This window comes from Hemicordylus capensis, chromosome 1 (genome assembly GCF_027244095.1).
Source record: "Hemicordylus capensis ecotype Gifberg chromosome 1, rHemCap1.1.pri, whole genome shotgun sequence".
In the NCBI taxonomy this organism is placed as follows: domain Eukaryota; kingdom Metazoa; phylum Chordata; class Lepidosauria; order Squamata; family Cordylidae; genus Hemicordylus; species Hemicordylus capensis.
Genome location: NC_069657.1, coordinates 245,889,638 through 245,913,107, shown reverse-complemented (window position 1 = coordinate 245,913,107; position 23,470 = coordinate 245,889,638). Strand labels below are relative to the sequence as shown.

General features: G+C 42.9%; 2 protein-coding genes across 15 annotated transcripts in view; one reads left to right on the top strand and one right to left on the bottom strand.

The window, feature by feature from the left end:
• RUNX2 (RUNX family transcription factor 2) overlaps positions 1-23,470 on the top strand; it is a 366,905-nt gene that overhangs the window by 23,365 nt on the left and 320,070 nt on the right. The gene's annotated exons all lie outside the window — the stretch shown is intronic.
• Positions 1-23,470, bottom strand: part of SUPT3H (SPT3 homolog, SAGA and STAGA complex component) — a 376,915-nt gene that overhangs the window by 346,894 nt on the left and 6,551 nt on the right. For 2 of the 8 annotated variants that reach the window (XM_053284106.1, XM_053284107.1), the window contains exons 1-2: positions 19,317-19,602; positions 16,093-16,196 (exon numbers count right to left, since the gene is read on the bottom strand). In XM_053284106.1, the coding sequence (XP_053140081.1) occupies positions 16,093-16,196; positions 19,317-19,451 (239 nt within the window). In that variant the 5' untranslated portion in view covers positions 19,452-19,602. The other 6 variants (XM_053284108.1, XM_053284110.1, XM_053284113.1 and 3 more) reach the window with 6 other exon arrangements.

Genomic DNA, 23,470 nt, shown 5'->3' with positions numbered 1-23,470 from the left:
CCCATGAAGTACAGGGTTTTGTTGTTCTAGAGGCATTCTAAGAGTAGATTCTCTAGTAGCATATGAGAGTGGATTCATGGTTTTTCATTAAAAATCTCATTTGCTACCAGAGAATCTAAACTCAACACCTCAGAAACAACAAAGCCCAGTACCCCCAACAATTTAGCAATCCAGGGGGGTGGTTGGCACCCTCTGTGCACTACACCACCACTCGCTTCAGGCCATCCCAGTGCCCCCCAGGTGGAGTTATGGGGCTGCTGAAACCTCCGTTATTCCCTATGGGGGAAAATCTTAAAGACGTGTAAACCTCAAAAATTCCTAAGAAATCAGCCCTTTGCCCTATTTAGAATCTGGGTGCACCACCCTTGGGGCACTGCCACCCAACCCACTGTTTTGCCCCTGAAGCCCCACATAAACAAGTTGAAAGAGTGAAGAGAATGATGAACAATAATGACACTTAATTTTTTGGCAGTTATTTGAGAATTTTGCAGCGGGTGTGAGCCTGTCCCTGTGGCACTAGCACAGCAGCACAACCCATTTGTGGATTCAAGCAATCTTTCAATAAAAACACTCCCTCCCCATGGAGCAGTGACCACAGGTCATTTGAGATAGCAAGATAGACCAATGAGCCAGCGTGATGTAGTGGTTAGAGTGCTGGACTAGGACCGGGGAGACCTGAGTTCAAATCCCCATTCAGCCATGATACTAGCTAGGTGACTCTGGGCCAGTAACTTCTCTCAGCCTAACCTACTTCACAGGGTTGTTGTGAGGAAAAACCAGTATGTAGTACACCGCTCTGGGTTCCTTGGAGGAAGAGCGAGATATAAATAAAAATAAAATAAAACTGCCTTGGTACTATGGAACAGCTTCAAATGTTCATTTAACTGAACTGGAGTGAGCCGTAGCCCAAACAAATCAGCCTACTGTTCAGAATTGTTGAGATTTATCATCACTGCATTTAATAAAGTGCAAAACCATGGATCATGGTTACAAGAAAGAGAGAAGCAACTAAGATTCCTGAGGATGTCAATAAATTGACAGGGATATTCCCCACCCCCTCCTTTTGTCTCCTGTAGTCCCATGTGGATGACCTGTCCCTGAAATGGCAAAAGTTGTGAACCACTGGCTTAGACATCATGTCCCACCAAATTACGTTGTGGCCTAAATTACATTAGACTGCTCAACTTGGGCATCAAAACTTAGACACCACCACCAAAAAAAGAAAAAAGCTCTTCAAAAGACCCCTGAACAAGTCAAGAGATTTTTTCTAAACCTTTGGAAAGAAAAACTTCAGAACTTAATTTCAGAACTTTCCTAACCAGCTTCTCGAAAAGCTTCTCCACACAATTTATACCATGGCTTTTAGCAAGAGCTTTGGAATTGCATTGAGCTCCCAAAGATCTTTGGGTATTTCTGTCTCAAAATGCTGTCTTCCAAATCCCTTTGCATGGTCAGTTTGCATTTCAATCACACTGAATACAACACATACTTAACTAAACCATTCAAGCTCAAAAGCTTTTTGCATATCTTAACTTCTGCTAATCACTCAGTGCCTCAGCTGGAGTGGAGAGAGTCAGAGAAGTCAATTTCAATTGCAGTGCTTTTCCAAAGAACAAAGCATTCTGTCCGAAACACAGTCATTTCGATTTGGAAACAAAAATCTCTGTTTTTTAATTCTTGATTTTGTTTTAGTTACAAAACCTCCGAAATTGCCATTTTCGGGCACAAAACGTTTTGTACCCGAATCGAAATGCACAAGCCTTTCCGCATTGATTTGCCAGAGCCTCTTTCAAAAGACTGTTTCATTACAATTGGCTTTTGGTTAAGCACGTAACTGGGAATGAGGTGTTTTGTGCATACTGTACTCCCATATAGCTTGGTTTTTGTTGTTGTTCTTTGAAGGCTGAGCCTAGCAGAGCAGGCTAAAACCATCAGGGGCAACAATCATCCAAGTCATGGCCTCACTGAAGCAGCTTATAGGATCATAAGAACAGCCCTGCTGGATCAGGCCCAAGGCCTCTCTAGTGCAGCATACTGTTTCACACAGTGGCCCACCAGATGCTCCTGGGAAGCCCACAAGCAAGAGGTAGATGAGGGCATGCCCTATCCCTTGCTGTTGCTCCCCTGCAACTGGTATTCTGAGGCATCTTGCCTCTGAGGCTGGAGGTGGCCTATAGCCTTCAAGACCAGATCCTCATTAGAACACCAGTGTGAGTGTTCAACTAGAAACACTGATTGACAAAAGGCTATAGATTACTGTATTCGCATTTAGTAAAAATCATTCATTTGCGCACTGTGCTATTTAAAACTGAAGTATGACATTGTACTCTAATCAAAGCCACCCTCTTACTCAGAAATAATTGAATGAAACACACTGCTGACTTTATATTCAAAACAACATAACCAATACAGATTGATTCATAACTAATTCAGTTATAACAAGGTTCTTATTTTGTACTCCAGCTTTGTCTCATATAGCACAGCACTTCAAAGTATTTTTACCAATGACTGAATCACAATCAAGGGAGACAATCGGCCATCTGTTAACAATGCAAGAACAGTACAATGAAAGAATGACTAAGTGTCCCCTTCTTACATGGACGGCCCATCATTTTTAAGGGTCAAGAACTATCTTCTCTTATGGAGATCTATTTTTGGAATTAGAAAAACAGTGACTCCACTCAAGTCAGTCTAAGCCGGGATGGCAGAATGACTGAAAATGATGACTATGCAAATGGTTACAGCTATTTTTTTTTTTTAAATCACGTTATTGGAAAGAAAAATACCCTGCACTAAAATAATAGAAGACTCAGGAAAGGAAATATTAGGTATGCATATACTACTTCCTAATGCCACTACCTGATCTAAGTTTTATCTTTTAAAAGCGGGGGGGGGGTAGCCAAAGCCAAGTGGGGAACGCTACCATCATTATTTCTTGAGTAAAAACAAACTGTCCCTTCAGAATGTTGTAATTAGCAAAGCAAGCATATAATATAATATATGGGCAGGCGGGGTGGGGGGCGTGATGTTTTTGGGAACCAAGTCAAAGGACTGCTAGAGCGACTAAAAGTTTTTACCATGTTGTTGCCTGCCCTAAAACCATGAGAGAAGGTAGACAAATTTAAAAAGGTTCTTTACAGTTCTCTGCAACATTCAGAAAGAACCTTTATTACTATCTCAGTTATTGTAATAATTACTCCAACATGTGCCTCCATTCATAATGGCTCCCACACTATTCACAGCTATTAGAAACTTGTGTGATAAACCAAAATAACTGCACCTAATGTACAAACACAACACAATGGAGCCCAGCCACTGTCACCAGGGATGTGCACGGAACTGGGCGTGGGAGTTTCAAAGGGGGGTGCTGCTCTAAGTGAGGGGGAGGGTGAACCTACCCCTCCCGCCACTCTTCTCCTGCCAGCGCTCCTTTTTCAGGAGGTCCATGGGGCAGCAGCGTACCTCCCTGCCACCCCGTTTGCCCCCATTTACTGGATATACCTAGAAGTACTGGGCACGCGTCATGCCTGTCGTGCACCCATACATGACGCACGCATCCTTGCGCTGGTGCATGCAAGCACGCCCAATACTTCCGGGTATATCCGGTAAATGGAGGCAGACAGGGCAGCAGGGAGGTACACCGCTGCCCCATGGAATTACTGAAAAATGAGCACTGATGGGGGAAGAGCTGCGGGAGGGGTAAGTTCACCCTCCCCCACACTTAAAGCAGCACCCTCCAATGCCTTCAAACCGGCAGAACCAACCGCCATTCAAACCAGTTCGGAGGTCCATAAAGGGCCTCTGAACCAGTTCCGTGCACATCCCTGACACCAAAGGTATTATGAAGCCCCTCTACAGCATGCAGCATGTCCTTCTGTGTGGTCACTCACCACAGAATTGACGAGAGGAGTGCAACCCCTTCCCAAATAAGTACCAAGGACAAGACGACTTGATAAAGAGCAGCCACCTTGCCACTCCTTGTTGTCGTTCGGTCCCAAACCTGTCCTACCACACCAATTACAGAAACCTCAATGCACATCTATAAACAACTGTGACAAGCCAAACTGAGCCCACCAGGAAGGGCTTCAATCAAACATCTGTTTCCTCCACCCACCTGTGATTGAAAAACCAGATGGCTGTCAAGCCCCTTGAAAGTCACATTACATGGCTGGTGGTACTGGTTTGACTGGGTGAGTCACAAGCCTGTCCTAGGTGATGCATGAATAAACCGTTATCACTGTCCCATCCCAAGTACTGGCAGTAGCCTTGGAACCCCTTGTAGCTGAGAAAATGCCACCACTGCTTTCAGTGAAGGCAAGGAGCAAATATGTTCAGCTTTCTACTCTACAGATTATAGGAGATAATTTTATCCTGACACTTGTCCTATCTACAGCAACGAGCAATTAAGACCTTCACTCTAATTTTTATTGTGGCATAAAGTACACCAAATTGCATAATGTCTAATCACAGTTATGCTCATTCTTTTAGTCAAATAATATCCAACATCATGAAAGTACTAAAACAGAACAGTGTCTACTGTTACATCAGACATTGCTAAATCTAAGAGACCCAGATATACCAATGATGCAAGCAGACAGCAAAACAGTACACAATTTTGTCTGTCCATACACCCCAAACCTGGCCCCATTTCACCCAGGCAGACTGGAGTATAGGGGATTAAAAGTGCTTCTGTTTCCTCTTCCATTCTCATGGCACTTTCTACTTAAGATGAGAATATGAAGAGTTACTAGAGTCACTCCCACCTTAGCCTACATTAAACTATGGACTCACCCTGTGGAAACTAGTTGTGAGTTGGTGTGATATAGATAGATAGATAGATAGATAGATAGATAGATAGAGTATATATCATACTACAAGCTAGTCTTGTGGTAGCAAGCATGACTTGTCCCCTTAGCTTAGCAGGGTCCATCCTGGTTGCATATGAATGGGAGACTTGATGTGTGAGCACTGTAAGATATTCCCCTCAGGAAATGGAACCCTCTGGGAAGAGCTGAAGTTTTCAAGTTCCCTCCCTGGCATCTCCAGGATAGGATAAGATTTATTTATTTTTTTAATAGGACAAGATTTTTTTATTAAACCAACAAACTACCAAAACATACAGTACGTTGCCAGGATAGGGCTGAGAGAGATTCCTGCCTGAACCCTTGGAGGAGCCGCTGCCAGTCTGTGTAGACAATACTGAGCTACATAGACCAATGGTCTGACTCAGTATATGGCAGCTTCCTATGTTCCTATGTAATGTTCAAGAATGCAAGACCTGAACTCACTAAGTCAGTATTCTACACTGCAAGGCCCAGGAGCTAATGGTAGCTCCCATCAACCCTAAGTGCAGCACCCTAACTCACGGGTGTAGGAAGGTTGGATATGGCCCTGGGGCAAGATTTAAGGATGGGCAGAAGGCAGTCACCCACCTGCCTTCCTGCTTTCTACCTCTTCTCTGCCACGAGCAGCCTGACCAGCAATCTTCACCACTATCAGCACAGACTGATGATGCTGCCAAGCTGGCATGCCTCCAGATGCTAATGAGAGCATGCCTCCCTTAAAGGGGCCACCTGTTCTCACTGGGATCACCACGTAATTGGGGGAATTAGAGATCATCTGGCGGAGCACCCAGTGTGGGGGAGGTAGCCGGCAGCTCCCGGGCAGTGGCAGAACAACGGTGGCCCCGGAGGAGCCGCGCTCTCCATCTCCATTGTCCCCAAGGCCCTGTGTGGAGCCAACCATTCCCTACAAGCAGTGCTGTGCCTTGCCCACTGCTGGTGGAGCTCTTTTAAAGGAAACAGAGCCCCATCGAGCCATCTTGTAACGAGTGCACAGAACACAGGAAAGAGCAGTCTTTCCTATAGAGCTCTATGGGGGAAGTGCTGGAGAGGACTACGCTCCCCATCACTCCATGCATGCCTTCCAAGATGGCACCGGGGCTCATTATGCTGTTTCTTTAAAGGAGCCCCATCGACCTCGGGGAAAGAACAGCACTACATGGAGGTCAGCAAGGTGGGAAATGGCTATCACACTGTTTGTTGTTGTTTGCCCACATGGCCCCTGCTTGAAAAATAGGGAAGATCACTGCACTAAGTGTCCTTCTCTCTCTCTCTCTCTCTCTCTCCCTCCTCCTCCCTCTCTCTCACACTCACACACACTTATGGGTCTGGCCAACCTTCCATGTCTTGTGGGGGGCGGGGCAGATAGCTGAGATGTAGATGATGCACTTTCAATATGTGAAATAAGATATGTGGATACTGAGTAGTATTCTTATTTTCTGTTTTACACCAAGTTTCCTAATAGAAAGAGGAACCCCTTTAGCAACAACCTCTTCATGGAAGTTTGCATGAATGTGATTGAAAAATTATTCCTTACTTCTTTTGATATATGAATGATTTGGGGAGGAGGAATCATGGGAACTACAGAATTTCAAGCACATTTATTCCCTTCCCTAATCACAGATATATATTATAACTCTTAAAACAATTCATTCAGACTTTAAGTTCAACTGGACAAAATAGTTATTTTTGCACAATGCAGTCTCAGCAAAGCTTCTGGTTTCAAGTATGGTAAACAAGGATTGAATGTAATGGAGAAATCCTGTACAACCTCAAATTACAGTTTGGTTAACCAGCATCCTCACAGGCAAGATCATTACTGCCATTTCCTTCCAATATTATCCAAACTTAACTCCCTAGAGAAAGATTGTTTTACTGATGCACATCAAAACGACATGCAAATTTGAAATACTGAAACGTTAGGAGATACAATGTGAAAACAGGATAGCCAAAGTACAAAGCATATCTAGGTAAGAAGCTGGACTGCTAGTTGTCTAGAACAGGGTTGGTCAACACCTATAATTTCAGAGTCTATACTAGCACTGAAGTATACTTTACAATACATTATTACATACATACATACATACATACATACATACATAAATCACACATTTATAGACATATATGGGCCTGGTTGCACAAAGTCCCCACAATCTAGTAAGAAAGATTTCGTAGCAATGGAGTACATATACCTTAATATTACATATAAACTTGGAAAGAAATAAAACACTTAAGTGTGGATTATCACCAAATCTCATTGTTGAATAAAACTTTAGCCAACATTTTAATCCCAAAATGACCTAAATTGTGCTACGTTTCTTAAAAGTAAAGTGTGCCTTCAAGTTGGTGTCGACTCCTGGCACCCACAGAGCCCTGTGATTTTCTTTGGTAGAACACAAGAGGGGTTTACCATTGCCATCTCCCTCACAGTATGAGATGATACCTTTCAGCATCTTCCTATATCACTGCGACCCGATATAGGTGTTTCCCATAGTCTGGGGAACATCCCATAGTCTGGGAAACATACCAGTGGGGATTCGAACAGTCTGGCTTGCTAGTCAAGTGGATCTTACAATCAGATAAAATTGTTCTGGGGCTAGATCTAGTTGACATGTCATCAGTTGGCCAACCCCAGTCTAGAAAGCTGACTGTATCAAGCTACACCTGACATGGCTGGGCCACTCCTCACTCATCTTTCCCCCAAAAGAGAAGTTTGCAAAAATGATGTGACTCGAGAACCTGCATTCAGACTTGATTTTATTTTATGTTACTGAGAAAGTAGTAAGAGACATATTTTGTACTTAGCACACAGCACAACAAAGAATCTAACTTTTTTCCCCTCTCGTGTTCCTAATACATATTAGGAAAGAATTTTTTAAAAGGTTTACAAGAGAAAGAAATTACTATGAGCATTTAATACTACACAACAATTTGTGAAAGACAATGTTTTCATCTGATGTAATCTACTCTTTCTTCCTTTCAGTTGATGTGAAGTCTTAGATGTGTTACTACAATGTTTGCTCTTATGTTTGTGCATTCTTTGGCATCAAAAACTGTTCTAGCAGTTGATAAAGTTTCTTCTGTTTTGGATGTTATTACCTCTTCTGGCTTAATCCCCCAGCAGAGATTACTGAAACTCAAGCCCCTCATTTTGGAAGCTCTTTTGTTCCTTCTTACAAAATATGGTATTTCTTATGGCAGATATCTCAGCATATATAAATTCTTTAAGGAAAGAACTGTTTTAATAATCCGTCTATGAAGAACTATCATTTAAAAACATAGTAATCCAAGATTCAAGACATTAGCTTCTATCATGCTCACCTCTAACTGAATTTGAAGTGTAAGATGTGTTTTGATGCAAACAAAATGCAATATGCATTCATATTTCCAACTTTTTAAAATACAAAGCACAGATGACAAACGTTTGGAAACTATTACAAGCAGCAGTAGACAGCTTAGCAATTCCATTCTCTCCCTGCCCTCTCCCTCTCTCCGTTCAACAGCTTCAGATGTACCCAATGCACAATTTAACAGGCACATGCCTTGAACCAGCAGCTCCTTCCAGGTCCAATATCCACATAGAGCTGTACTGCTTAAATGGCCTTCCCTGTTAACTTCAACATCCCCTTCACATGTACAAAGGGATGCTTCTGAACTTATCCGACTTCTGCTCCTAGTGGGTGAATCAGTGTGCTCCCAGTGGGTGAATCAGTGTGCACAGAGGGTTCTGGAGTTGGGGGGCAATGCTTAATATTGTGAGAATATTTACCAAAGGAAGTGACATCTCCAATAGAATAAAACCATAACTTTAAATAACTGGCACATAAAGTAATGTTGAGATGCAATGCTGTATGGAATAATAATTTGAAATTGGACCTTCTAAAATCAAATCCTGAAGCCTGTCAACAGAATTAAATCTGGTTTGGCTTTTCATTTCCTAATATCTAAACTTCTTGTCCAAAGCGCATGATATTTTGATTCACTAACCTGCACTTCTATCAGTTGACTAACATATGCATATCATAATACTGCAGCAGATGGCAGAAAAGATCAGGGCAGTTATCCGAATTTCTTTATCTGATTTCATCACACAATGCATGTTTTACCAGTATATCTTTCCCTATGGAGCAAGCAGCAACTAAGGGAAGGGGGGGGCATTCTCAACAAGCAAGTTAAAAAGCTCTTCCCCTAGAGATGTAGCCTTGATCAGATTTGCCTTGTAGCTGCTATTGAAGTTTCTAAAAACATATCTAATCTGCCAGTCTGACTGTGTATAACTGGGTGGTTTAAGTAGCAAATTTGAAAACCCACATGCTTAAAATAGGTTAATGGTAAGGCCACGTTCACAAGATCAAAAATCATTTCTATAAAATAATGTGGCTTCCTAAGGCACTACGGTGGAAGGAGATTAAAATCGATGTCCCTTATTTCAAATATATGTATTTTAGGACTAGAGTGTAAGTTACATGGGTGGTGTGTTTGGGGTTTTTTAAAGTTTCTGCAGGAATCTAGAATAGTTATTTTAAAGTGGCAACTTATTGTAATGCAGAAGCCAAAGGAAACAATTTTAACATTTATATCCACAGTCTATTCCTGTCATGTAATTATTTTTCTGCTAATAATATCCATTTTTTCAAATAAATAAACACATCTACTGGAAGAATTCCACCAGCCCCAACGAAGTCAACAGCACAGTTGGTGAAAAGTATCTCAGAATCAAAGTCTACTTGTTTGGATAGCTTGTAAAGTAGAAACTGCATCAGGCCTGAAACAGTATGAAGACGTCTAGGTCTTCCACTTGCATAGCCAACAATAACTTCTATACTGACAGAAAGTGTGTGTACACTGGCGGGGAGGGGAGTTTTGAAAGTGCTTAATCAGGAAGTCCACAATGATATAAAAATAGAGTCTCCTCAGCTACTTACCCAAAGGATCTGCCTGGCCCTCCATAGCTCCCTAGACTCATGCCCTTCCTTTGATTTCTGAGCCCAAGTAATGTTCTGTTGTATTTCCTCCCAGCCCAAAGAACAAAATATGCATTATTCAATTTCGATAAAGTCTTTCAGATTTTTTTAAAAGTCAGACTGGTTCAGAGCAAGGAAATATGATTTTTGAAAAGTATTTGAAATGAAACTTAATACTACTATTTCCAAAGTAGGGGTAGGAGCCACCACTAGGGCATAGTAGCTCTGTGAGAGTATTTGCTGAGTTTCCAGTTTGTTGAGAGTATTTTCCATTGGCATCCTTTAGTGCTGCACATTCCAGCACAGAATATTAACATCAAGCAATGCTTTGCAAATCTTGAGTAGATTTCTTCCATGATTGGATACGTATGTGGATACTACCGGATGCCTTGGGAAGTGGGTGTTTGAATCATAAAACTTAATATATAGGTCAGCAGCATGGAGTTTAAAAACAACAACACAGAACTGGTCACTTACAGAACCCCTAATCTGAGCTGAACCATAACACACAGTTCACGTAGATACATGAAATACTTCTGATACACTCTGAAACTTTTTTTTTTAGCACTCAAAGCTTTTTCGAAGCCTTCATGCTGATGTGATCTAATGTACTCATAAGAAATATGTGCACAAAAGCTCCAGCACACACACGGAGCTCCTGCATATGCACGGGCTTTCCCTTTTTATGTGATTGTTGAGAACAACCTCACTAATGGATTATTAAAGGGGATATCTGCATTTGCGAAGATCTTAGTGTGAATACTGGAATACACAGGGAGATTCAGGTCAGACTCCAGAAATAATACTAACAATCAAGTCAATATAATTTTTGTCTACAAAAGCAACATTAAACTAAGCAATGCAGGCTCTTCATCTGGGGTAGAGGGGTGTTGCCCCCGCCCCCTGCTCCTTGCCAGCCTCACATTCTTGCCAACTCTACATTCTCTCACCAAACATACCAACTCTTGCTCTCTGTGTCTCTCTTACTTGAATTTTATTCTTGCATTTCCACTACTTGCCAGTAGATAACCCTGAGTGTTAGTCTTTTTTCTAAATTCCTTTGTTAAGTCCTTTCTTCATTATCAGGGTGTTCAGTGGGATCCTTTGCCCCAAAATGAAGCTATTACCATGCTTCATCACTACCCACATTGCATATTTAGTGCCCCAGCACCAATCAGGATTTGCCTTTCTTTTCTTTTCCCCACTAAGGGTGGGCAGAGGTAGCCTCTGCCTCCAACCAATCAGAAAAGGCACATATTAATAGCCAGCAAACAAAGTCAGCCCACAGTCATCTGATTCCCCAGGGTCCTTCAAGACAGGCTGGGCAGACTCTCTGGAGATCTGTATGCAAAATGAGAGTACTCAGTCTTTAAGCAAATGGAGTTCAAGGTAGGAACCCTGGCTACCTTTCTCTCTCCCTCTCCAGAGAGAAGCCAGTCCTTTTCTCCTCACTCAGCACCCTAACAAAGCCCTCAGGAGGCATTGGATTTCTCCAGCATTTGCTTGGAGACCTTTTCTCTTTTCTTTTTAAAAAGGCTACTAGCAAATCTTGGCAACATTCAGAGCTCTAGAGAATGAGAGGGGAAGTGGGGAATATTGTTGACTGGCAGGTCCGCTGGGTAGATATTTTACTAACAGGCAAACAAGCAAGCAGCCCTACTGCATTCCCTCTTGTTCTGGAACTTTAAGCAAAGCCTCCTGTTAGTTCCTCTATCTTTATCCATAGTCTCTCTCACCTCTTGAGGGTGAAGAAGGGGGAGGGGGCTGTAGCTTCCAAATACACAAGGCATTTTAACTGAAACTACTAAGTGGACAATTTCAGACTTATCCTGTTTTAAATGTGTGTGTCTTTAATGCAGAAGTGTGTGTGGTGGGTTTTTTTAAGAATTCTGAGACTACTGCCTTCTCTTCATGAGCAAGTTAACAGGCACAGCTTGGAAACCAGGCCAGTCCAAAATAGCCAAGTAGCTCCCCCACTCTATAGTCCTTATGCCAGTTTGTTTGCTGCTAGTTAGGTATTTTGTGTTTTGCCCCTCTCTTTTTTTGGTGAGTGGTAGTAGTATGGAACGAAGTCTTCAGTCTAAGTACTTTGGACAGGTTTGTGATTTATATGGTTTAATTTTCAAATCTGATAAAGGATTCTCTCAAGTAAATGCTACATAGAACTGCAAATTCTATACAGTTTATTCCAAATAACGCCTTAATGAAATCATTGGGGCTTACTCCCAAGTAACTGCTTTGTGCATAGGACTGTAGCCCAAGGACATATCCCAGAAATGTTTCTATTGTGAGAAAGGGAGAAATGAGGCTTGCTTAAAAGGTGTGTGTGAGAAGAAAGGAAACTAGTGGGCTCTGCGTGGCCAAATGCATTGAGGTATTTTCAAGCAGTGTGAGGTGTATGCATGCAGGTGCTACCTGCAAACAGGCATTCAAGATTCAAAATCTTCCCCCTGCCCACTAAGTTGATCTTCTTAGCCTAGTACTGCATGGGGTGAGGAGGAGAGGGCTGAGACTGCAAGGAAGGGGAGAAATGGAGGCAATGCTGATAGGAGGAGGGATTGAGCTACTAAGGGGAAGAAGAGGCATGGGGATTTGAGAACAAGAGAGAGAAAGGGCATTGCTACTTTCCACACTGACACCCACCATGAACCACTCAAAGGGCAGGATTCCTTTACTCACAGCCAACCAAGGGATGAATTTAGCACTCAATAGCCACCTGCCAAATGCTGGTGTGAATGATAAGAGATTTTGGTTGAGCCAAGTAAACAACTTTACAGATGCAGAAAACCATGGACTGGTTCTTTGTAATTTAGGGTTGGACTTGCCTACTATTAGTTCCTCCCCTCTGCCCCCCAACCCCAAGAGGCAGCAGCCACCACTGAGGCTAAGAGATATGTGATTTCAAATATCATATGACGGATATAGAAAAATATTTGCAAAAGAGTCAAAGAGGAAAGCATACTTTACTTATGCAGCTTTGTAAATAGTCAGGGAGCAATCACCCACCAACTCATCGGTTCACCCTCCCCTCACTTTTGTCCCCTATGGAAACCTACCTACTGCTGGGAGGGGCAGTTACAAGTTGGCCACCGCCCGATTCCAATTGGCTGGCTGCCTGCCGCCCTTTGCCCACGTGCTGCTTCTTGTGGGGCTAACAGGGGCAGGCAACCTGCCCTGTACGCGCTCCCTCCCTCCTTATGCCTGTGGGGCCCACACAGCCTCCTATATTATTTAGTGACGACGACAACAACGGCCAACGACCGACGCACACTTGCTTGTCACCCATAGCCGCTCCGTGGGCCTTCTCTCTCTCTTCCGCACGCGACACCACACTTCTGTGTATGCTGACGAAGAGAGCGTGTCACTGACTGTCTACCTGCCACCCCCGCCGCCGCCATTTCCCACAGGGTGTGCTGCTGCCTGTGTGCTGAACCGAGCCCACTAACCACCCCCAAAACAAATCTGAAGAGCCGGGGCTGCTGCCAGCACACCAGGTATGCGTGGGGAAACTTAAAGAGCGTGCACTGCTGAGAAGTGGGCTCAGCCCTCCAGCTCCTGCCACAGTGACTCCTGTCTGTGTGCGGATTATTGAACACAAAAGAGGGGTGGGGGGCGTTTTGCAAAGTTGTTTGCAAAGCAAAGGTCAATTTTGTATTATTATTAATTGCAAACTTTTTTCTGCCCATTAGATTAGTGCTCTGCTTACCAGGATGCCTCACCCACTGTTTTACCTGCTCTCCCCCTGCCACTGTCAAATGTTTGCCAGGATTGTTTAATGACACAAAAAGCATTGGCTTCTGGGCTGATACAATGTGGTTTTGTTTGTTTTGTTTGCTTGCATTGTCAAGGCATAAATAATGCTAACAATTGTATTCAATGATGGGGAAGTGTCTAAAAATGATATACTTTCAACCATACACCATACAACCATAATTTTATGTTTCAATATTTATGTTCATTTTTTAAATTTGGGGCCCCTTCATAACATATGCTACAGGCCCCGCACTAGCTTAATCCGCCCTGACCATATTTAGTTGTCAGTATGCCACAAAGAAGAATTTGGTTACTTGCACACAAGAGGCATACACAGGCAAACAGTAGCATACTAGAACAATTCAGGTGACTTAAGCAAGCCAATTGAGAGATGCTGGAGTATGCAATAGCAGCCATTGGTAGATCAGCCCCTTTGTCCTACTAAGGCATCACTTCTTAGATCCAAATAAAGTATTATTTAATAAATTTGTGTAGAGTGCATTAAAGATGCTGTGGGGACCTCAGAAGGATGGATAAGTTCTCTTTTTGGCCTTACGTTTGACTACTCAGCAATAAATCTACAATTTACAGAAATGAACCTTCCTAGTGCATGTAGATCTGCCTCTAAATATGGCTAAATATGTAAGTTGATACTATGCATCTATTTAAAGGCAGCAACTTCAAATGTCCCTCAGTATTGAAGGTTCTAACAAAGACTAGCAGTAAAAGCTATCCAAACTGTTTCTCTTAAAAAGTCATTTTAAGAAGGTCACATTCTTTTGATGCACTTCTAATAAGTGTGCAATTCTTGATTAAAATAATAAACTATTTAGTGAAACAAGTCTAGGCTTTGAATGGTTATTAATCTGCTTATGAAATGCTGCTGTTTAGAGTAACAAGACGACTTTTGTCCTAGTTTTAGACACTCATACAATTTATTCTGAGGGATGGGCATAACTTCCTCTAGATTAGGTCTGTACAACTTTGGCCCTCAGGCTGTTGTGGGATTACAACTTCAATCATCCCCAGCAACATTCATTGTCAGGGAGGATGGGAGCTGTAGTTCAACAACAGCTGGAGGGCCAAAGTTGTGCAGCCCTGTTATAGATACGTAACTTCAGAATTAGCATTACTACAATAAATCACAGGGTTGTCTAAAGTACATCTTACAGCAATTTTTGCAAATGCAGCCCAGCTCCTACCACTAAATAGTTAGGTGGTTCAGTCATAACAATCCAGCCAGTCTTCCTATTGCAGTTCTAAAAGACCATCTTGGGTTGAAAATTCTCTTTAGATTGCTTGACAAATCAGAAATAATGATCTATAGAGAAAGAAGAGCTCATTAGCTCCCCCATTTTCTCTAGACCAATGCATCTTGGAGCTATATAAAAGAGAAAATGACATGAACTGGCAGGTCAACTTCTCTGATTAATAGGTTTCCTTCCAACAAATCAAAATTTGTAGCCTTGCCCATTGTACAAGGCAAGTAATCAAACTTTAAATGCATAGTCTTCCTGATCATGGCTTTTAGTAGTAGCAGTAGTAGTGGTGTGTGTATTCAAGATGAAGAATTTGGCTTGGTAAAAATTAGATATTCAGAGACTAAAAAAAACCCTTTCCTGTCTCATCTCAAAGCAGAATTTAACCAGATTTCCATATCCCTGTGCCATTTTACAATAAATCATTCTTTGTAATGATTATACTTATTTTCAAGAGTGAAGTATAACTTGTCCACACTAGGGATGTGCAGAACATTCTTAGCTTGGAATGGGCTGTTTCGAGTATTCTGAGCTCAGAACAGAACAAGCCCATTCCGTCTGGAATGTTCAGAGTGTTCCAACTTTTTTTAAAAAAATTAAGCTAGTGGGGGGTGGCACTGGGCAAGAAGTACCTTTTAAAATTAAAGTAATCTTTAATTTTAAAGTAATCACTATCTTAATTAAAGGCGGAACACTCAGAACGTTCCGAATGGAATGGCTTTTTTTCATGAAAACACCAGGTCGCCCCAGTGTGCTGGTCGGAACATTAAACCATTTTGCATTCTGTTCTGAGCTCAGAATGCAAAACCCGTTCCATGCACATCCCTAGTCCACACATTAATTTGGTCACAAACTGCATTATTTCATCAGATAACATATTCTCTTCGATAATAAAAAGGTAACTGCAAGACTACTATCAGGCATTTTTAAAAGAAACTCAAATAAGTCCTGTTTGTTGAACTGAATACTTTCTTTTGATTCTAGGGCACGTCAAGCAGATTTAAAAACAAAAGTACAACAGCAGCAAAATGTATACAGTACAGCATAACCAGTACTTGCTTATTTACCACCATGTTCATTCCAACTACATATAACTTTAAGTCTATCAAGGAGAATCGATGCTATGATATTTAATACCTCTTCATTTCCAAACTTTGCAACGTTGGATCAATATGTATATTGGACAAATCTGTCCTGTCCTCCGTTGACTCTGCTTCTTGGTTAACTAATACAGTACACAAATAGCATGAGATATGGGAACAATAATACACTTACATCATACTTTGCAGTTCAGGAATCAAATTTGTGGATCTCCCAGTTCCTCTTCCACTGCTCGATGGGATAGGAGTCGACATTGGAATAGCTCCAGTATTGCTCATCTGAGTAACCAAAAGGAGAACAGTGTTTGCAGGTATACATTATAAAGCACCACATATGGAAAGTAGCAAATTAAGATTCCACAGGGTACATACACACATTAGCTCCATTCTGAAAGGATCATAATCTCCTGAACAGCATGAAAGCCTTTTTTGTCCACCTCTTTGATGGACAACTGAAGTCAAAATTATTATAGCAAATAGGTATGCTATACACACACACTACAGTAATTAGTGTATTTACAAGTGGAATTCAACTAAAACATATGCTTATTTTGGAATTAGAATGAGATAAAACATTAAGCCAGAGTTCCTCAAAGAAAACCCTCCCTTTATTAGAAATTCTTGTATCATAAGAAAACATGTCTATATTAGGCCTCATATTCTAGAATTGATTGGGGGGGCATTATGTGAGGTTCCTGTTTATGTAATTTTATAAATAAATATAAGACTAAAAGAGGTGTGCTTGAACATGCTTTCAGAATGTGCAAATATATGCTTATGATTTTTCCAAAAACAAAGCACAGAGCCTAATTTTACACTCATAAATAAACAATATATTCTTCAACACTTAGATGATGATTGTTACAAGCATCTTCAGACCATGTCCTCTAGCAAATATGCCCCCTTCCCCAACAACATAATACAGTCAGGGCCCAGTGTTATGCTAAATTTTTAATAGTACTGACTGTGGTAGGAGGGGGTGGAGTCAAATGAAGTTCCTTTATATATCTTTGGTCTGTGTCTGAAGGAACATATAAATATGCTTTTGTATTCCTGGTTCCCACCCCACCCACCCATAACATTCAGGGCCTAATGTCACTCTAAAACTAACAGGAAAAGGGATTATATAATCCTGTGTTTAGAACAACCTGTCCTCACGTTTTCATGCAAGTTATGTTCCCTAATCAACATGCCATGGTGCTCAACACTTGTTTGGGGGTACAGAACAGGGCTGTACAACTTCAGCCCTGCTGCAGATGTTAGACTACAACTCCCATCATCCCTGTCTACTGGCTATTGTAGTTTGGAATTATGGGAGATGTAGTTCAGAGGCAGCTGGAGGGCTGCAGTTGTGCAGCCCTGATATAGAAGGGTAACAGTTTCAACTCTTAATAACTTTTTTCTTTGTTTTTAAGTGACAATATAATCAGTTCTCTCTCACCTTCCTAAAATTTAACCATTACCAAGAGTAGACATTTAACACGAATCAAGGGAGATGCTAGAATTGAAATGAAGGACTCTGCGAGAGAGACGAAAGGCACCCAGGGACCATTTTCACCTATGCAATTGCTAACCTTCTTCCCTCTATTACGGATACCTAATTTACCATACTACAGAAACAGCTGTGAGAGGGTGCTCACCCACCCGATACTTTGCTCACTCTCCTATCCCCTGTCCTCTTCCCAGGGCTGCCTCCACACTGGGGCCCAGCTGGGACATGCCCCAATAATGGACCTTCCTAGCCCCTGCAGCCACGGCGGCAAGCACGCCCGACGTCTTCTGGCCAGTGTAACCGGGCGAACGCGCCGTGCCCCTGAAGCTGAGACGCCGCGCCGTGCTCGCTCTTCCCGCTCCCACTCCCTGACTCACTAGCACGCCACGCTGTTTGCTCAGGATCGGAGGGCTCGCCTCGGCTTCCAAAGCCAGGGGAGAGACGAATCCTCGGCGAGGGGGAGGGGGAGAACTGACCGGCAGCAGCTTCTCCCGCCTTCCCTCCTCCTGACTGGCTGACGAAATGCTCGGGCTCAGCCCAGCCCTGCTTCAGCCTGATTGACAGTCTGGGCAGCGAGAGAGATCATGGCAGATGCTCAGCGCCGGCATCTCCCTCATTGCTGAGCCTGTCAGTCAGGCTGAAGGCAGGACGGGCTGAGCCTCAGCTACGCCTACTCAGCCAGTCACAGCGAAGCGAGGGCTGGCCAGGCGCATTCTGCAGAGCCCTGGCCACTAATGTGGGAGGAATGCGCTGGGTTTGCTTAGTTCGCCCGATTTCAGGACAAATCCAGCTGGCTTGCATTTTCTTGCCACCAACATTGGCAAGATTGAGAGGGATGGTGGACGGACGACAAATTTTGACTCCTTCCCTATTATTTCCCGAGTTTATTTTATATGTGAAAGTTTATATCTACTTCATACATATCCTTTGGTCTTTTATTCCAAGCGTCAGATATTACATTTAAAAGTTATAGTACTATAAGCATTGCAAATGCTGGTGGTTCACTTCCACTAATCTGCCTGATTTACAAAGATCTGGTAAACCTTCATTTATCCAAGGTCTACTTATTTCTTCTTATTAGCAGCAGCAGTAGCTTTAAGAATGAGAAGCAGATGTTGGTATCACTTGCTCCCAGTCAGCGATCTAAAATATGAGCAGTCTTATATTTGCCAATTATTATTTTACCCTTCACCGGAGTATATTTTCCAAAACATAAAATTCCCTGTAAAACCAACAATTTTTAAAATTATTATAACTAGCATTGTATTTTCTACCCCATTGGTTCACAGTTCTGATTTTAAATATATTAACTGTTTTCAAGAGTGGAAGGTCTGCACTCTCCTTGATCATTCAGGATATATTTTATATCCTTTATAATAAAAGGCTTAGGTGTGCTCCCGTGTCTCTGTGCCCGTGTCTTTCTCGGCCATTCCCAGAACGTCCGGGGAAGATACAGCCGCAGGCACCAGGCGGCCATGTTGGAGGAGGAGAAGCGGCCGCCAAGGAGAAGCGGCCGCCGCCGAAGCCAGGCGGGAGGACGAGGCAGCGGGGGAAGCCGGACGAGGCGTTGGTGGAGCCGCGGCCTCGGCCAGAGGACGCGTTGCAGCTGAGGAGCCTCGGCCAGAGGACACGGAATGGCCAAGGCGGCAGCGGAGCCGCGGCCTTGGCCACAGCAGCCAAATGACCCGGAAGGAGGCAGCGAGGGAAGCTGGCTGAGGCGGCGGCGGAGCCGCGGCCTCGGCCAGAGAACCCGGAACGGCCGAGGTGGCGGCAGAGCTGCCGCCTCAGCCAGAGCAGGCGGAGACCCAGGCCACAAGGCGGAGGAGGGCCAAGTGGGCCCAGGGACGCCCTCCACACAACGTTCTCCCAGCCAAGTCCCACACTCATCACCTCTCCACCTCGCTCACCTCCGGTGGCAGGTACGGCAGGATTGTTGGCCTTGCTTCCCTGGTGTCGCCCGTTCTTTTTCCGCCCGTTAGAAGTGCCGCCGCCACCAGCGAAGCCACAGCCGCTGCCAGCGCAGCCACGCAAAGCCCCACCATTCCCACTCCCCACAGGCCGGCAGCAGCCCCTGAACAGTTCTGACATTCGCGAGTCCATCCTGGACCGGCCTGACACCCGAACCATACCAGCCCCCCTGAGGCTGCCAAAGCCGCCTGCAAACCCCAGACTCGGCTTCTCTGACGCCTACACTTAACTCTGTCTCCTCCTGGCGTCAGAAAGAAGTGCGGGACACCACAGGTGTCCAAGAGTGTGGGGTGTGGGGGAAGGGGGAAGAGTGGGGCAGTACTCTCAGTAGGATCTAACAAACGTATCTATACAATCCTACTAGCGCCCGTTATTTCAACGGGCTTAAAATTACTAGTTAATATATATTTTCCCATTTCATCCAAAGAGCTCAGAGAGGGAACATGGTGAAACAGACCAGGTCATAAAGTGAAACTGTGCTGTAAAATAGTAATTCCCCAGCAGACCTCTTGAAATTAGATCCAATTACCATTACCATTTTCCGAATATGTCCAGCTCCCATCAAAGTTCCAACCTCACAAGTATCTGCAAGTGCTTTATAAGAGCAAGGCTTGCCACATCTGTCCTTTAAAAAGAGTCAATATGGTGTAGTGCTTAGAGTGAAACTCTCAGTGATTCTAGGCCAGTCACTTACTGTATCTCTCAGCCTAACATACCTCACAGGGTTACTGTGGAGATAAACAAACCATGTACACCTCTTGAGGCTCCTTAGAGGAAGAGCGGGGTATAAATGTAAATCAATAGTAAATAAGTGGCTTTGTACAGCCTCTCTGTAAAGTATCTCTTAGAATCATAAAATGTTAGAATTGGAAGGGACTTATAGGTCATCTTGTCCAACCCTCTGCTCAGTGAAGAAAACTGTTACTCCATCTCTTACAAGTATACAGTCCAGCCTCTGTTTTAAGTCCTCCAGTGAAGAAGAGTCCCCCACCCTCTACCCCATTGCACAAGGTAGAATGTTCCACTGTTGAACCACTCTTACAGTTGGGAAATTCTTCCTAACATCTAGCCTAAATCTGCTTCCTTTGTCTTCTCCTTTCCCCTTTGTCTTCTCTTCTTCAGGCTAAACATATCCAGCTTCTTCAACCATTCCTCACAGGACTATATTTCCAGACCCCTCAGTTCTGAACCCCTCACCATCTTGGCTGCCCTCCTTTGAACCTGTTCCAGTTATCAACATCCTTCTTAAATTGCAGGGTCCACAACTGGACACAGTATTCCAAGTCACATCTGACCAGCACAGAATAGAGTGAAACAATTGCTTTTGCTCTGGACATTATATCAGTTAATGCACCTTAGGATTGCATTAGCTTTTTTAGCAGATGCATCACAATGCTGGCTCGTTGTTCTTTAAGACACCTAGATCCCTTTCATACAACAGCTCCAAAGCTAGGTGCCCCACATCCTATACTTGTGCACTTGGTTTTTCTTACTCATATGCAAGACTTCATACTTTTCTCAATTAAATACCATCTTGTTGGCTTGGCCCAGTATTCAAGCCTGTTCCTTGAGTACCTGGGTATGTAATCCCCCTGAGCTTGGAGACAAACTCGTTAAAGTAGCTAATGTTATCTTACCATCTCTTTACCTGTCTTGATGTACTTTCCCCTCCTTCATTTGTGTATCTATTACCTGGTTGGATCACAATTGCCTTGTGCAAGAAATATGCAAAATAGATGTTAAGCAGCTCTGTCGCTCTTTACCATTTTCCCATCTTCTCAAAGCAACAGACCTCAGAATGCTCTTCCACCAGGAATGCTCTGAGCACTCTCCATCCATGGTTGGCTCTCTACTCCTCACCCAGAAACCATGGACCATACCCAGTCATGCGATACCAATTGTCTGTGCTGAATGTTTTGTTCAAAACCAGTAGCCGTTGAACTACAACCTCTTGCTATTCCATGTGCCATTGTCTCAGAAGGAACAGTAACTATGCTGTTTAGTCTGCCTTCCCTCTCCCTCTGCAACAGTTCACTATATCAAAAGATTTTGCCAACTGCTTGCTATTACCTAAACTTTAGAAAACTTTGTGAACCCTTTGGGGACAGGGATCCATCTTATTTATTTATTATTTATCTGTGTAAACCGCCCTGAGCCTTTTTTGGAAGGGCGGTATAGAAATCGAATGAATGAATGAATAAAACTGCTACAGAAAGACAACACGGCTGCCAAAACAAGCTTTTATTAGGTGCATACAGTGTTCTCTCTAACAGGGATTCCCGGATGTTGTTGACTACAACTTCCATAATCCCCAAGCAAAAGCCTTTGCAGCTGGGGATTCTGGGAGTTATAGTCAACAACATCTGGGAATTCCTGTTAGAGGGACCATTGGGTGCATATGAGCAGGCCTATGAAATCCCAACCACCAGGGTTGCCTCTACACATACAAGTGTGTACTAAGAAATCCAAAATACTGATTTTCCAACCCTGACTGGGAGGGCTAATGCAAATAAATATTAGGGTTTTTACCAAATCTCTTTCATTTATATATATATACTACATTGGTTTTATTTTAAAAGCCTCTCTAGGCAGACTACTAAAAATATTTATTTATGTTAAAATTTTATAGGCTGCTTTGCCACCCTAAAAGGGCCCACAAAGAAGCATGCAGGAAAAATTCAATTTTTTAAAAATACAATTAAAAATCAATTAAAATGACAAATTGAGCAAATATACTCTTAAGCAGCAGAAGACCAGGAGCAAAATCAGCAACAAAGCAGTCAATTAGGAGGACAAGTTAACTAATATCAAAGACTCCCCCCAAACACAAAAAAAGATGCTCTTCAGCAGATGTCAAAAGGTCAATATGGAAAGAGTCCAATGAACCACAGAGAGAAAAGAGCTTCACAGTCTGGATGTTGCATCCAAGAAGGCCCTTCCCTGCATCCTTAGCAACAATCTGTAGGTTTCAGAGCAGGGCCTCTCCCAAAGACCTCAGCAGGTGGTCAGGATCCTGCAGGAGAGGCAGTCCTGACTTCATACTGTTTCAAGCAGAGATGTACAACTTTGGCCCTCCAGCTGTTGTTGGAGCAAAAACTCCCATCATTCCCAGCCACAGAGGCCAGTAGTCATGAATGATGGGAGTTGTAGTCCAACAGCTGGAAGGCTGAAGTTGTGCACCCCTGGTTTAAAGTTGCAAAGGAATGACTGGCACTTTGATCTGAGCTCTGAAACACACCAGGAGCCAACAAATAGTCCTCTGTCCGCACTCTGTGCCAGTTGTAGTTTTCTGGGTAGGTAATCCTTCAGAGCTTGCTCTCCCTATCCCCTAAACTCCTGATTGTACAACTGCTATCATCAAGCAGATGTCAAATGTAGTGAGTCACCTGTACAGATGTGCACGGGATCACAGGGCATTGAGTTTTTGGCAATTTCTGCTGGAGCCAAGTTATATAACCTAGAAATCAAATAGGTGTACAGCATTTTATTTATATGAGCCCAACAGCTCATGAGACCACCCTCTAACCCTTTAAAATAATTACTTCCCAGCCAAGATTTGTTAGATGGTTTAGATAATTAACTTCTTTACACATCAAAGTCACATCATATGCACGTCCTATTTCCTTTCTTCCGGACATTAAAAAACTCTGCCAAAAGCAGAAGCACTCAAATCAATTTTCTCCAATAAATCCAACTAACATGAAACTCAAAACCTACTGTAATATTCAGCGGGTCAATGTACTGCAGTTGTTTTTGCTTTGAATTTAAATGCAGCTGCATGCCATATTCTACAAAATGAATTCAGATGTTCAGATGGGATTGCAGATTATTTCAGTATGCTTTAGTTTATACATAAACTTCCATAAGAAGATAACACTTGATTAACACTATTTAAAACTAGTAATTATGAGGTTCTAGCTAAATCTACATGATATTTGCCAAATTATTCTTCTCTGAAGAAAGTCTGGTATTCATAAACAGTTTTAAAAGAAAGGAGAAACATTTCATTTAATAGAAAATTATAGTCATCTATATGAAAGCGATCATACACTCTCAGCTATTTAACATGTTATTTTACACAATGAACATTGAG